At 44.9% G+C, this 15072-nt stretch overlaps 1 protein-coding gene across 2 annotated transcripts in view; it reads left to right on the top strand.

Annotated features, from left to right (window-relative positions):
* Positions 1-15072, top strand: part of BAK1 (BCL2 antagonist/killer 1) — a 126598-nt gene that overhangs the window by 20797 nt on the left and 90729 nt on the right. For both annotated transcript variants that reach the window (XM_044286309.1, XM_044286310.1), the window contains exon 2: positions 3879-3982. In XM_044286309.1, the coding sequence (XP_044142244.1) occupies positions 3931-3982 (52 nt within the window). In that variant the 5' untranslated portion in view covers positions 3879-3930. The remainder of the gene's footprint in view (positions 1-3878; positions 3983-15072) is intronic.

Genomic DNA, 15072 nt, shown 5'->3' with positions numbered 1-15072 from the left:
ACGGTTATGGGCAATCGAGGGTTACTCACTTTTTAGAGCGGAACCCTGGGCAGGCATGCAACAGTGAAGGAGAGGTAGACACTAGTTCCTCTGGGGCACACTCTGTAAATAGGGACCAGGCCTGATGGTGTGTGAGGTGCCCTGGATGTTGCAGGTATTTTGAGTGCCTGAGGTAAGGTCCCTTTAAGAATCGTGATGCCAGTGCCTGTAACGGTGGCACATCGGTTTGCAGGAGGATTAATAGAGTACACAGATGGTAAACCAAACATTGCTTTACTTTGGAAAAGAGTCCAACTTTATACAGGCAATTTCAGTAGAGTATAATGCAGTCCTTTACAGTATAAATGCACAGCAGGTTCACTTTACAGCACGGCAGGTTTAAATCTTGCAAGATACTTGGAGGGTATACAGTTAATGCGTTGAAGTACAATGCTGCTCTATCCCCTCAGCTATTCTAGCTGGCTGGATCCCAAGGCCCGCATGCCTAATTGCTGGCTTGAATCCTTGGTATATATAATTCCTCCTCCAGTATTGGCACTTGCTTTAAATATTACAGTACCTCTGCCTATTAGCTGACTTCTCTGCTGGATTGGAAGGTGGCTGCAGGTTTCTCCCAGGAGGTCCTCTCCTACTACTGGGGTATCTCATCTGTGTTTGCTGGATTACTGGTCTCCAGGCAGGCTGTACTCCTTCTAGCCTCCTGGTGCAACTGGAAACCAGGACTATCTAGCTGTATGTCAGGAGGAGGCCCTCAGCATATCTCTGGCTGGTGCCTTCTCACTTCTGTCTTCACAGACTCCTGACTATGACCTGACCACTCCCTGTCTGGGCCTGGACATTTATCCTAGGGGCTCCATATCTCCCTCTAGTGTCTGGGATGTCTAATTACACCCAATAGGCCATCTGAGCATTAACAGGGGAAACATACAAATGTAAAACACAAAGAAAATACATTACAATGCATAGTTAAAAATAATATCGCTGTCCCTTGTGAGCAGAAGTAACACGTTACCCAATTGACCCTTGTGTAGTGCCCACTCCTACCTAGTGGGACACTACAAATGTTTTGGTCTGGGCCCAGTGGGTACATCAGTGGGGGTTTAAGCCAGCTGAGCCTGCGAGGACCCAGTATTATGACTTACAAAAGTGGCTACAGCCTGATGTGCTGAGTCCCACGGCTATGCTGGATAGACTATTGGCTGATATGTTCTGGGGGGCTCTGCCACCTCCTCTCCAGCACTGGATCAGCCAGTTGTCTCCTGGCAACACCTTTTCGGGATATTCAGCGGTATCCAGTACTCAAGACACACTCGTTCCCTCTGTAATACTCTGATTGCAGCTGCTAGATTAGTGATTGCGGTTAATTGGAAATCTATTGATCCTCCTACAAAACCACAATGGATACAGGAGTGTGATCAAATACACCGACTTGAACAGATAGCCCATTGGTATTCTAGAACCATTGGTAGATTTGAAGAGATTTGGGGACCTTGGAGTAAATACAGGAAATTCTTTGTCGCCTAAAGTGGCTGGGAGCTTTTCTAGTGATGAAAGTCTCAGGTCTGTGGTATGATATACCTATGAAATAGATTCGCCCTTAGCATATAACTACAATATCTCACAAGGTAAAATTGACTTACTACATTATTTTTACTCAAGGCCCCTAACCCATGAGAATGGTTTCATACAATGTCATACTTGCCACAATACGCTTGCACAATATTCTGCCTATAACTGAAATTTACCCTAAGACCATCCAGATTTCCAGAAGATTTTATCAATCTCTCCATCCCTTTCCCACCTCCTTTCCCCCTGCTCCCTTAAAATTCCATTATTTTGTTTGTTAATGTTTTGTGTAATTGTATTGCACTTTTGGTCTGTTGCACAATTTTATACAGTCCTGTGAAAAGATATTTTGCTGATACAACTGGATACTTCACTGTATTATTTCCAAAAATGATGTTATCAGTTTAATGTCAAAAAAGCATAATGTGTATGCGTGTTATGACTTAACCCAGGGACCTGGGAACAGATTTCAGTAGAGACATGTTTAAATCTGATCAAGAGCATGCCCAAAAGGATTCAGGCAATGTTGAAAGCGAAAGGTGGATTTACAAAATAATAAAAATGAAAATATAGAATTTTAGGAGCAAAATTGTAACATTGAGCAGGACAAGAATCTGCATAACTAATTGTATGCTAAATAGTTGCAAGTCCAATTTATTTATGAGATAGCCAAGAATGATTGTCTATAAAATGATGGTAGTCATTGATTTTTGGGCCAGTAAGACTATGGTTACTCCATGTGTACACTGACGAGCAAAAGGGTAACAATGTGTTTAACTTTTGACTTTCACATTGTTACCTTTTTGCTCGTCAGTGTACACATGGAGTAACCATAGTCTTGACCAAAAAATCTATATGCCATTTATAGCTTATGGTGAATGCCATAACCTCAAAAACCAAAATAGAAAACGGAGAAAAAACTGTTGAAGTGCCCCACTAACCCCCCCCCCAATAAAAATTCATAAAGCAAAAAAGCCCCATTGGTGCTCAAAATTGAATTACTTTTATTTAAAACACAAATGTTTTGGGTCCTATTCATAGGAAGACAATTAACTGTGGGGCAGATTTATTGTTGCAAATGTTCCAGAATTCTGGTGTAGATGCTTACACCGCAGTTAAGGGTTTTAGATACCGGTACTTACCACCGTGTGAGACAATGTGTAATTTGTTGATGGAAGGTGAGTGTATTTGGCAGAAACTTCTGGCACAAAGTAAGCCAAATAATAGGTGGTATAAATTTAGACTAGACAGTGGAAAGGCGCACCAGATTTATCATCCAGCATCAGCCACTGTTATAAATCTGGTTCATCATTAGACTGACTGTCAAAAGCTTAGCCGGTACTAATACATTTGTCCCACAATTTTTTTGCTGTGTGGGAGGAAACCCATAAAGTCTGAAGATGAACATAGAAACTAAATTCAGATATTATAAATTAAATCAATTAGAACCTGAAAAGTGAAAATAATATACTAATCAATTATTAGTGTTATTATGTACAGTCAGTTCACATAATCCAGGCTACAATAAAAGGAACATATATTCTGCCAATAAAACAGTAGGGGATTTGATTTCCACAAAGCCCTTTGGGCTACATTCATACAATGCATATTACATGCTGATTTTCTGATTAGATTTTCTTTAAGCAAATCCACAGCATAATACCATACCAGCTAAATAGATGTGGGTTGTGGATTTTCAGTGCAGATTTAAACCTTTACAATGCAAAGGTAAGATCTGGTGCAAAGTTGTGCCAAAATCCGGTGTGAAAAAACTGCAGTATACATTTCACTGCTCTGTGCATATAGCCTTATTGTCCAAATTACTCCTGCATGCTGTAACACAGTGAGAGGTTTGGTCTGGGAAAACAGGTATATTCCTCCCAGCATGTGCTGCTGGGCTGATTTTCAGCGAGGTGAGGTCAAAAACCGGGATCTAAAGCCTGTGCTGGGCTGGAGGGCTGAGACCCGGGACGTTTTGTTTTTGGCACCATGTGTGAATGAATAAACACTCAAGTTTGAATTGCGAATTTGTATTTTGCCTCTGTACTGCGCCGGCTTAGCCTAACCTACCAGAAAGAATCCCAACAATGCATAAAGAGTTATTTCAATTATTTTATCAGGAAATTAAAATTTTAATAAAGTAATTATTAGTGTAGATTATCTTTAAAGTAATATAAGCCTGGTTTATATTAACACTTAATTTGCTGTAAATACCGTGTACAGTATTTCATTTATAGCTATTTCTTTATAATTGGGTTATAGTCACACCGACAGTTTTCATTTTTGTGCCTTACATGAGTTATATATTTCAGGATCCTTGGAGTACGTTGAACCCTTCCCTCGGTCTTGTTCCATCTATAAGTCATGGCAAATGGAGGTGGAGATAATACTAATGCAGCTGTAGTTGAGGAAGAAGGTGAGTCAGCAATCAAAACATGCATAACATAATGTAGGTTATATAAACACTTACCGTACATAGACAGGCAACATGTTAGGCCAGGTTCACATCTATGTGATCTATAATCTGTATCTGTTTAGTAACATTTTTTGGTCTGTCTAAAAGCCGGCATAGCAGGAAATCGGCCAGTTTACCTCTGGATCCCATTATAGTGAATGGGGACCCGACGGTGCACGGTGGTTTCCGGCTATGCCAGATACGATGAACTCTGGCAGTCTGTTCCTCTGCCGGAGTTCATAGCACAGATCTGAATCCAGCCTTGTTTTCAAGCTAAACTGCTATTTAAAGTGAAACATATACTTTGTAACGTTGTGCTGATGAGTTATAATAAGTCAGTTTTAAAGCATTTAAATATTTTCATGTATTGTCATATCTACATTTACAGTAGGAGTATACCAGAAGTGGATCCAAAAACAAGGAGATTTAAACACTTTTCCTTTCATATTTTATTTTTTATTTGGTGGTTTATTTAAAGAGAACCCGTTGCCTTTCCAGACATTCCCTGTAAAAAAAAAAAAAAAAAGTTGTATGTTTCAAGTGTTTTTACATACAAGATTATTGTAATATAGTTTTTTCCTGCCATATTAGAAGTTACAGTATATGTAAAAGCTCAAGAAAAAATCCCCATGCTGTGCATGGTCCATCTTAATACAAATTCCAGTGACCTCAAAGATTCTGCAAAAAAAAACAAAAAACTGCATATAGAAGAATGTATTATTTTTGTACACCAGTTTTCTGGCATACAAAAGGCATCATTTTTGGCATAAGTTACAGTGGCTATGTGGTTTGCATTGCTGCCTTGCAGCACTGGGGTCCTAGGTTCGAATCCGATTATGGAGTTTGTATGTTCTCCCCGTGTTTGCGTGGATTTCCTCTTGGTACTCCAGTTTCCTCCCACACTCCAAAGACATACTGATAGGAAACTGTCTGTAAAGCGCTGCGGAATATGTCAGTGCTATATAAGTATAATAAATAAGTCCTATTTTATACTCTCTCGACACTTTTACAAAAAATGAGCATGTAGCCCAGTGGGATGTCCTCAGCCCAACTAATTTATCAATATGCGAAAAGATGACAGCATTCCATGTTCACACGAAGATTCTTCTTTATTTATGTTATATCCAATCACAACAGCAATGCAACTTCTCAACCCCTAGGGGTTTATCAACATGTGGACCAGAAAAATGGTGCAAATTAGACCAGAAATCTACGAGGTCATTTATTATACTGAAATATACCTATAATAGGCATATTTCAGGTGCAGATGGCAGGGCAACTTTACCCCGCTCATGCCAGGTCTAAAAGTGTGGGCGTGGCGGCAGCAGGCCCATCTCATTCATCATTTTCTACGCCTATTTTAAGCGTAGAAAATTGTCTAAATGTGAGACAGTTAGGAATCTGTCTTACATTTAGAAGTGGCGCTGGAATGCGCCGAAGTTATGGAGAGGCCTGTGCCTCTTCATAACTTCGGCAGATCCTCTGCCAGCACATGGTCTAAGACGCCAGTCTTAATAAATGTGCCCCTATGTCTTTAGCCTTTCAGGACATTGAAGAGGAAAAATAGCAGCTGTGCCCACATAGTGCTCCCACACAGTATTTATACCCCCACAGTGTCCCTTACACAGTATTTATGCACTAATAGTGCTCCCACACAGTAGTTATGCCATCATATTGTCCCCACACCGCAGTCATGCCCCCATAGTGCCCCTATACAGTTGTCATGGCTCAATAGTGACCCTGCACAGCACTTATGCCCTCCATTGTGCCTCTACACAGTATCTTTTCCCCCATAGTGTTCCGCCACACAGTAGTTATGCCTGCATAGTGCCTCCACAAAGTAGTCGTGCCCCCACACAGTAGTCATGCCCCCATAGTGCCTCCTATAATGTTACTTAGTTTTCAGCTAACTGAGCAGACACTCTATGGGGTAGATGAGGAGGACATTAGCAGTATGGAAGACTGGGAAAGTGAGGTAGGTAGCTGGATTACATTTAAAAAGCGGAGTAGAGGGAAGAGTGCCAGAAAGGCTAGCCCTGATCTGACACACCTCAACAAGTTTTCAATGTCACTGTTGCAGCAAGACACTTCCTCTGTCAGCCCTGGAAATGTCCGTTTCAGTAAGCAGAGGACCAGGAGAACTGGTCAGGCCAGACAGGTGCTGGTAGTGGGAGACTCTATTCTTATGGGTACACATAAGACAATTTGTCGCAAAGACAGGAATCATAAAATGGTGTGTTGTTTTTGTGGCCCTCAACAGGGAAGGTGCAGCTTTTTTGGGGGGGAGAAGATGCCTAGATGGTTGGAGGAATGTTTAAACTAGGGACTGGAGGGGGGTGGGGGTAATTACATAGGGGTGTAATGGAGGCAGGGACTAGAAAAGATAACAAACTGTGTAGGGTAAAAAAAAAAACTTTTACTTGTATGTATACTAATACCAGAAGCCTGACTAATAAAACTGGTGAACTGGAATTAGTAATGTCTGAGGAGGATTATGACATAGTGGGAATAATTGAGACAAGGCTGGATGATAACTGTAACTGTATGTTTAGAAAGGATCATCAAGAGGGTGAGGGGTTTGCCTTTATGTAAAGTCCTGTGTATATCCAACGCTCCGGGAAGATATATGTGAGAGAAATGAACACGTAGCGTCACTGTGAGTAAAAATACATGGAGGCAAAAACAATAATAAAATAAGGATAGGAGTTTGTTATATGCAAACTAATAAACCAGACGCCACAGAAATTCTACTACTAGAAATAGATGATGTGGCAAATCATAATGAGGTCATTATCATGGAGGATTTTACCTACCCAGATATAGACTGGGACACTGAAACCTGTACATTTCATAAAGGAAACAGGTTCTTGGCAATAACCAAAGACAATTACCCTTCTCAACTGGTTCAGGATCTGACTAGAAGGAGAGCCATACTGGACTTAGCACTTACTAATAGACCTGACAGAGCAACAAATGTGCAGGTTGTACACCTGGGAAATAGTCACCTTCTATTTGTCATTCAAAAAAGTGTTTCCTCAGGAAGGCACCAAAAACAGAACTTCAAAAAAGCAAAACTTGACCAGCTAAGAGAAGCCATTAGTCTCACTAACTTCTACAGTGTCCTCAAAAAATGCAGCCACAAAATGGGATATTTTTTAGAACCATCCTAAACTCTAATTGTGAGAAGTACATACTGTATGGGAATAAAAGGGTGAGGAACTAGAAAAAAACAATGTCGATAAATAGAAACGCAAAGGATGACAAGAAAAAAAAAACACTTAAATCACTAAAACAGGAGGGGGGGAGGAAGCATTGAAAAACTATAAGTAAAAAAATAGAATATGTAAAAGACAAATAAAATCAGCCAAGCTAAGACAGAGAGGCTCATTGTCAAAGAGAGTAAAACTAACCCTAAAATATTACAATTATATCAATCATAAAACTTGTAAACCTGAAAGTGTTGGCCCTTTACAGAATAATAAGGGACGAGTTGTAAAGAGCAATGAGGAGAAAGCAAATCTATTTTTTTTTTCTCCACTGTACAGTATTCACTCAGGAAAATAAACTGTCAAATGAAATGTAGAGTGTCAAAGTAAACTCCCTATTAAAAATGGCCTGACAAATCGCCAGGTCCAGATGGAATATACCTCCGCATCATAAGAGAATTAAGCTGTCTCTTAGACAGACCCTTATTTCTGCTATTTAAGGACTCTATAATGACAGGGAGTGTTTGACAGGATTTGACAGGATTGGCGCTTATAATGTGCTGCCAGTATTTAAAAAGGGGTCAAAAGCAGAGCCCGGGAACTATAGGCCAGTAATTCTAACCTCCCTCGTGGGTAAACTGTTTGAGGGTTTTCTAAGAGATGCTTCTCTGGAGTATTTCAATGAAAAGAAGCATATAACATTGTGTCATCATGGCTTCATGAGTGATCGGTCTTCTCAAATTAATTTAATCAGTTTCTGCGAGGAGGTAAGTTCTAGACTTGTGACATCCATTGGCTCACCCTGTTCATTTAATACTGTGAATAAGTAGAATAAGCCACGGCACTCCAAATGGATCCAATTGATTTTCTTTATTACACCTTGTGCAGCAACGTTTCAACCAAACGGTCTTTATCAAGCTTGATAAAGACCGTTTGGTTGAAACGTTGCTGCACAAGGTGTAATAAAGAAATCAATTGGATCCATTTGGAGTGCCGTGGCTTATTCTACTTATTCTCTGGCTATTACGGGAATCCTGGGACCAGGATTCAACGCTACGGGCACCACCATGCATTGGAATCATTGCAATAACAGTGAGTAGTGCTGGCCTATTTGCGATTTATGTACATTTAATACTGTGATACATAAAAGTACATTAAAATAGAATGCTTGACATAGGGGGGAAATGTGGCTCAGTGAAAACAGAGGGTGATTATTAACAGTACATACTCAGATCAGGGGTCATCATCACTAGTGGGGTACCTCAGGGTTCAGTATTTGGCCCGATTTGCTTCAATATATTGGGTTGCACAGGAAAATATAGATTTTTGCAGATGACACTATACTGTGCAAAGTAATTAACATGAAAAAGGATAGTACACTGCTACAGATGGATCTGAATAGATTGGAGGTTTGGACAGAGAAGTGGCAGATGAGTTAACACTGATAAATGTAAGGTTATGCACATGGAACGAAAAAGGGCACCAGTACATACTAAATGATAACATACTGGTTAACACTGACATGAAAAAGGAGTTAGGAATTTTAGTAGACAGCAAACTTAACTGTAGAAACCAAGAGGAGAGTGGTCTGAGAGAGATCTGGGGAGATACTCTGTGGAGTGCACCAGAGGAAATGCAGCTGCATTAATCAAGGCTAAATCTATTCTCGATAATGATGCAAAAGTGGAGGAATTACAGGAATGTATCCTCCAGATGTCTAACAGTCCCACCTCCGTCATTATATTATTAAGAGGAGACTCTCTTTGACACCTACCAACATCATGAACTCTGCATCTATCCATTCGCTCATCTGGGACATTATTAAAATCCCCAATTATAAACCAAGGGACACTAGTATATTGCGCTAAAATATCTAATATTTTCCTTAAAGGGACCACCGAAAATGGAGGAGGAATGTAAACTGATACCAGAACCATGCGTACCCCATCTATTTCACAGAATATACATATAAACCTGCCCTCTTCATCTACATGTTCCTGTAAACATAAAAAACGTATACTCCTATGGACCATTATGCTCACTCCCCTGGAATGTGAGGAGAAAACCGCGTGCGATGAAAAGCCTGCCCAGGCCTTACTCACAGTGTGCAGTGATTGTTTAGTCAAATGAGTTTCCTGCAAGCAGTATATAGCCGGGTGGAACCGCATCATATAACTAAACACACTTTGACGTTTCGACGCATCCAGGGCCGGCCTTAGGTGTTCAGGCGCCCTGTGCGAGATAACCTTGTGGCGCCCCCCCCCCCCCCAAAAAAAAAAAAAAAAACACTGCTTGTTGCTGGCATCATGGCATAGGCTGGCTGACTATCCAACCAAGTAGTTACCAGCCCTCACACCCCAAAGGCCGGTGTAATGTTATACTTCCCTAGTTCGTGAGATTTCCCTACCCTCGTCACTTCCGGTCGCACCGGACATGACGTGAGGAGGTGTGCAGCGCCGTGCAGGCGCACAACGACAGGTTAGGGAAATTTCACAGCAGAGTGCGCATGCGCCAGGAGCCTCGCCGGCGGTTAGGGTAGGGAAAAACTATGGGCCAATGCGCAGGCGCAGTGATCGGATGGATGTTCTCAGCTGAACACCGGCCGACACTGCGCATGCACTGGGAGCCTCACCAGCGGTTAGGGAAGGGAAAAATTACGTACGGGCCTGTGCTTTTTCCCTACCCTAACCGCTGGTGAGGCTCCCAGCGCATGCGCAGTGTCGGCCGGTGTCCAGCTGAGAAAATTTGTTTCCAATGTAGTATTAATAACTAAACAATTAAATAATAAACATATTGCATTGTCTACTTACCACCAGGACAATAAGATGATCTGGACTCTGGCTGCAGTCTGGCTCTGGGGACTCCATTGTCACTCTCTTCCCCCCCCCCCCCTTCCCTTGTCACTCTCATTATCCCCCCTCTCCCTTGTCACTCTCATTATTCCCCCCCCCCTCTCCCTTGTCACTCTCATTATTCCACCCGCCCTCCCTTGTCACGCTCATTATTCCCCCCCCCATCACTCTCATTATTTCCCCCCCCATCACTCTCATTATTTCCCCCCCCATCACTCTCATTATTCCCCCCCCATCACTCTCATTATTCCCCCCCCATGACTCTCATTATTCCCCCCCCATGACTCTCATTATTCCCCCCCCATGACTCTCATTATTCCCCCCCCATCACTCTCATTATTCCCCCCCCATCACTCTCATTATTCCCCCCCCCATCACTCTCATTATTTCCCCCCCCCATCACTCTCATTATTTCCCCCCCCATCACTCTCATTATTTCCCCCCCCCATCACTCTCATTATTTCCCCCCCCCATCACTCTCATTATTTCCCCCCCCCATCACTCTCATTATTCCCCCCACCATCACTCATTATTTCCCCCCCCATCACTCTCATTATTTCCCCCCCCCCATCACTCTCATTATTCCCCCCCCCCATCACTCTCATTATTTCCCCCCCATCACTCTCATTATTTCCTCCCCCCTTGTCACTCTCTTTCTTTCCTCCCCCTTGTCACTCTCTTTCTTTCCTCCCCCCTTCCCCCCTTCCCCCTTGTCACTCTCTTTCTACTCCCACCTCCACCTCTAGTGTAGCGTGGCCGAGCTCTGTTCGATCCGCGGTACAGGAGCATTTGTTTCCTGTACCCGGCCGGACTGACAGGAAGTGCACACTAAGTGAGCACTTCCTGTCAGTCCGGCCGGGTACAGGAAACAAAAGCTCCTGTACCGCGGACCTAACAGAGCTCGGCCACGCTACATTAACAGGCGCAGGATTCTTTAGAGCGGCAAGCGCTCAGCCTCAGCCACTCAGGCGGCGCAGAATGAGGGGCGCCGCCAGCCGCCCCCAACTTATATAAGCAACTTTTTTTTTTTTAAACCGCAACGGGCGCCGGGGGGGGGGGGGGCGCCCCGTGGGAAAACATAAGTGCCGCCTCGCCTGCCCATATTACATTGCGGGCTGTCGGCCGCCCGGCGCCCCTGTTGCTATGGCGCCCTGTGCGCATCAGCTAGGCCGGCCCTGGACGCATCAGCTAGTCCCCGCACATTCCAGCTAATTAATTTAGTCATTGGAGTCATTGACCAGGGCCGGCCTTAGCAACAGGGGCGCCGGGCGGCCGACAGCCCGCAATGTAATATGGGCAGGCGAGGCGGCACTTATGTTTTCCCACGGGGCGCCCCCCCCCCCCCCGGCGCCCGTTGCGGTTTAAAAAAAAAAAAGTTGCTTATATAAGTTGGGGGCGGCTGGCGGCGCCCCTCATTCTGCGCCGCCTGAGTGGCTGAGGCTGAGCGCTTGCCGCTCTAAAGAATCCTGCGCCTGTTAATGTAGCGTGGCCGAGCTCTGTTAGGTCCGCGGTACAGGAGCTTTTGTTTCCTGTACCCGGCCGGACTGACAGGAAGTGCTCACTTAGTGTGCACTTCCTGTCAGTCCGGCCGGGTACAGGAAACAAATGCTCCTGTACCGCGGATCGAACAGAGCTCGGCCACGCTACACTAGAGGTGGAGGTGGGAGTAGAAAGAGAGTGACAAGGGGGAAGGGGGGAGGGGGGAAGGGGGAGGAAAGAAAGAGTGACAAGGGGAAGGAAAGAAAGAGAGTGACAAGGGGGGAGGAAATAATGAGAGTGATGGGGGGGGGAAATAATGAGAGTGATGGGGGGGGAAATAATGAGAGTGATGGGGGGGGGGAAATAATGAGAGTGATGGGGGGGGAATAATGAGTGATGGGGGGGGGAATAATGAGAGTGATGGGGGGGGAATAATGAGAGTGATGGGGGGGGGGAATAATGAGAGTGATGGGGGGGGGGAAATAATGAGAGTGATGGGGGGGGGGAAATAATGAGAGTGATGGGGGGGGGAAATAATGAGAGTGATGGGGGGGGAAATAATGAGAGTGATGGGGGGGGGAAATAATGAGAGTGATGGGGGGGGAAATAATGAGAGTGATGGGGGGGGGAAATAATGAGAGTGATGGGGGGGGGGAAATAATGAGAGTGATGGGGGGGGGGAAATAATGAGAGTGATGGGGGGGGAATAATGAGAGTGACAAGGGAGGGCGGGTGGAATAATGAGAGTGACAAGGGAGAGGGGGGGGGAATAATGAGAGTGACAAGGGAGAGGGGGGATAATGAGAGTGACAAGGGAAGGGGGGGGGGAAGAGAGTGACAATGGAGTCCCCAGAGCCAGACTGCAGCCAGAGTCCAGATCATCTTATTGTCCTGGTGGTAAGTAGACAATGCAATATGTTTATTATTTAATTGTTTAGTTATTAATACTACATTGGAAACAAATTTTCTCAGCTGGACACCGGCCGACACTGCGCATGCGCTGGGAGCCTCACCAGCGGTTAGGGTAGGGAAAAAGCACAGGCCCGTACGTCGTAATTTTTCCCTTCCCTAACCGCTGGTGAGGCTCCCAGTGCATGCGCAGTGTCGGCCGGTGTTCAGCTGAGAACATCCATCCGATCACTGCGCCTGCGCATTGGCCCATAGTTTTTCCCCACCCTAACCGCCGGCGAGGCTCCTGGCGCATGCGCACTCTGCTGTGAAATTTCCCTAACCTGTCGTTGTGCGCCTGCACGGCGCTGCACACCTCCTCACGTCATGTCCGGTGCGACCGGAAGTGACGAGGGTAGGGAAATCTCACGAACTAGGGAAGTATAACATTACACCGGCCTTTGGGGTGTGAGGGCTGGTAACTACTTGGTTGGATAGTCAGCCAGCCTATGCCATGATGCCAGCAACAAGCAGTGTTTTTTTTTTTTTTGGGGGGGGCGCCACAAGGTTATCTCGCACAGGGCGCCTGAACACCTAAGGCCGGCCCTGTCATTGACAATTATGTTCCTAGAAATATGCCACACAGTTATTTGAACATGTTAGTTCCCTAATCTCTCTCCTCGCCACCACCGCCATTTAGTGCTGAAGTATGAGAACCCCCCTCCCCCCACATTAACTCCCCATTGTAACAACAGGAAAATTGATTCCTTATACATAACAACATTTCCCACCCTAGAAGGTCAGCTACAGCAACCGCTGCCTAGCTTGCGATGCGGCATAGTCTATCACCGTGTTAACTCCACACAGGCCAGAGTCCTTAGTAAGGTGAAGCACGCTGCTCGCGCTCCTGCAATCAAAGTGACGTCGTCAGCAGACAAATAACAATAAAAATGAACAGTAAAACTAAACAGAGTCCGCACTCCTTGATACCAGAGTTCTCACTCCCATCTTATCAAAAAAGAGTAGATAAGGAAAAAACTGCTTCCAAGCCTCATGGGAGGAACAAAACAAGGCCGGCCAGAAGACTGTCCACCCCATAGTGAATGCGGGATCTCCCCAGTTGCAAGGTAACCAGGAGTGCAAACAAAAGAGAAAAATAAATTTTTTGGGACAACATTACCACCAGCATTCTCCTCTTCAAGTGTCCGGTTCTTTATGCTTCAGACGCTTTTCATGTAGATCCAGCCACTTTAGCGCGTCTTCCGGGTTTTCAAAGAAATGAGTGTCTCCCATGGCCGCCACCCTCAATTTCACTGGGAACAACATAGAGTATGGTACTTGAAGGTTTCTCAGCCTTTGCTTGATATCCAGGAAACGCGCCCTGCGCTTCTGAACTTCTGATGAGTAGTCCGGGTATATTGAGATCATCGCTCCATTAATGGATAGCTCTGGAAGATCACATGCTTTTTTCAAAATAGTGTCTCTGTCTTTGTAGTGCAAGATCTTAGCTAAGATCGGACGTGGGTGCCTCCCTGGAGGAAGCGGTCTAGTGGGCACCCTGTGTGCTCTTTCCACAGCATACAATGGAGACAGCCCTTTATCTTGAAAGTTTTCCAGCAGCCACTTTTCAATAAAATCTGTGGAGTTAGCTCCCTCAGCTTTTTCAGGGATACCCAAGATTCTAATATTGTTGCGCCGCAACCTATTTTCAAGGTCGTCCGTTTTAGCAAATAGTTGTGCAATGTCCCGTCCAGACGTCTTGGCAGCCATTTTAAGGGGTGTCATTTCATCCTCCAGGCCAGACACTCTTTTTTCCACCTCAGTGGTTCTTTCAGATATCTTGTGGCGGTCATTTCTATAAATCACCAAATCTTCTCTAAGTCCCTCCACTTGCAATGTCAGGGACTTGAGGGTGCTGCTGCACTGTGTCACTGCTCTCATGACATCCTGGAGTGTTGGCTCTTTATCATGGGGCACTTTCCCCCCTCAGCTGCATGGCCCTGCTTACCCGATCTCACAGAAGCCTGGGCTCCCTCCAGACCGCTCTCCCCCTCCACTGAGGAGTCTCTCTCCCCATCTGAGGATACCTCCTCTCATTCTTTAAGGCCCGCTCGTGCTGCTCCCGAATCGCGGGCATACTTGCTGAGCCGCACCGCCACTTTCCGGCTCATCTCTTCTTGCGGGTCCTCCCCCTCATCCTCCTTGGCGCCATATTGCTGCCGTTCCTCCCGCTCCTCTCTTAAACTCATCCGTCTCCCTCTTGACATTTTCGCCGACTTCTGCGAACTCCGGACCATAGTCTCCACGTCCAGGCAGCTAGTACACCGCTGCAGGGGTTCGGTAAGTGTCCTGGTGACTATAGTCACCTCACGGAATCCAAATGCGTAAACATTTTTAGACATTTATATTCCAGTCTTCTTCTCACGCTTTAGGGCCCCTAAAATGCCAGGGCAGTATAAATACCCCACATGTGACCCCATTTTGGAAAGAAGACACCCCAAGGTATTCCGTGAGGGGAATATTGAGTCCATGAAAGATTGAAATTTTTGTCCCAAGTTAGCGGAAAGGGAGATTTTGTGAGAAAAAAAAAAAATCTATTCCCGCTAACTTGTGCCCAAAAAAAAAA

This window comes from Bufo gargarizans, chromosome 3 (genome assembly GCF_014858855.1).
Source record: "Bufo gargarizans isolate SCDJY-AF-19 chromosome 3, ASM1485885v1, whole genome shotgun sequence".
NCBI lineage: Eukaryota > Metazoa > Chordata > Amphibia > Anura > Bufonidae > Bufo > Bufo gargarizans.
This window is presented reverse-complemented; position numbering and strand designations above follow the sequence as displayed.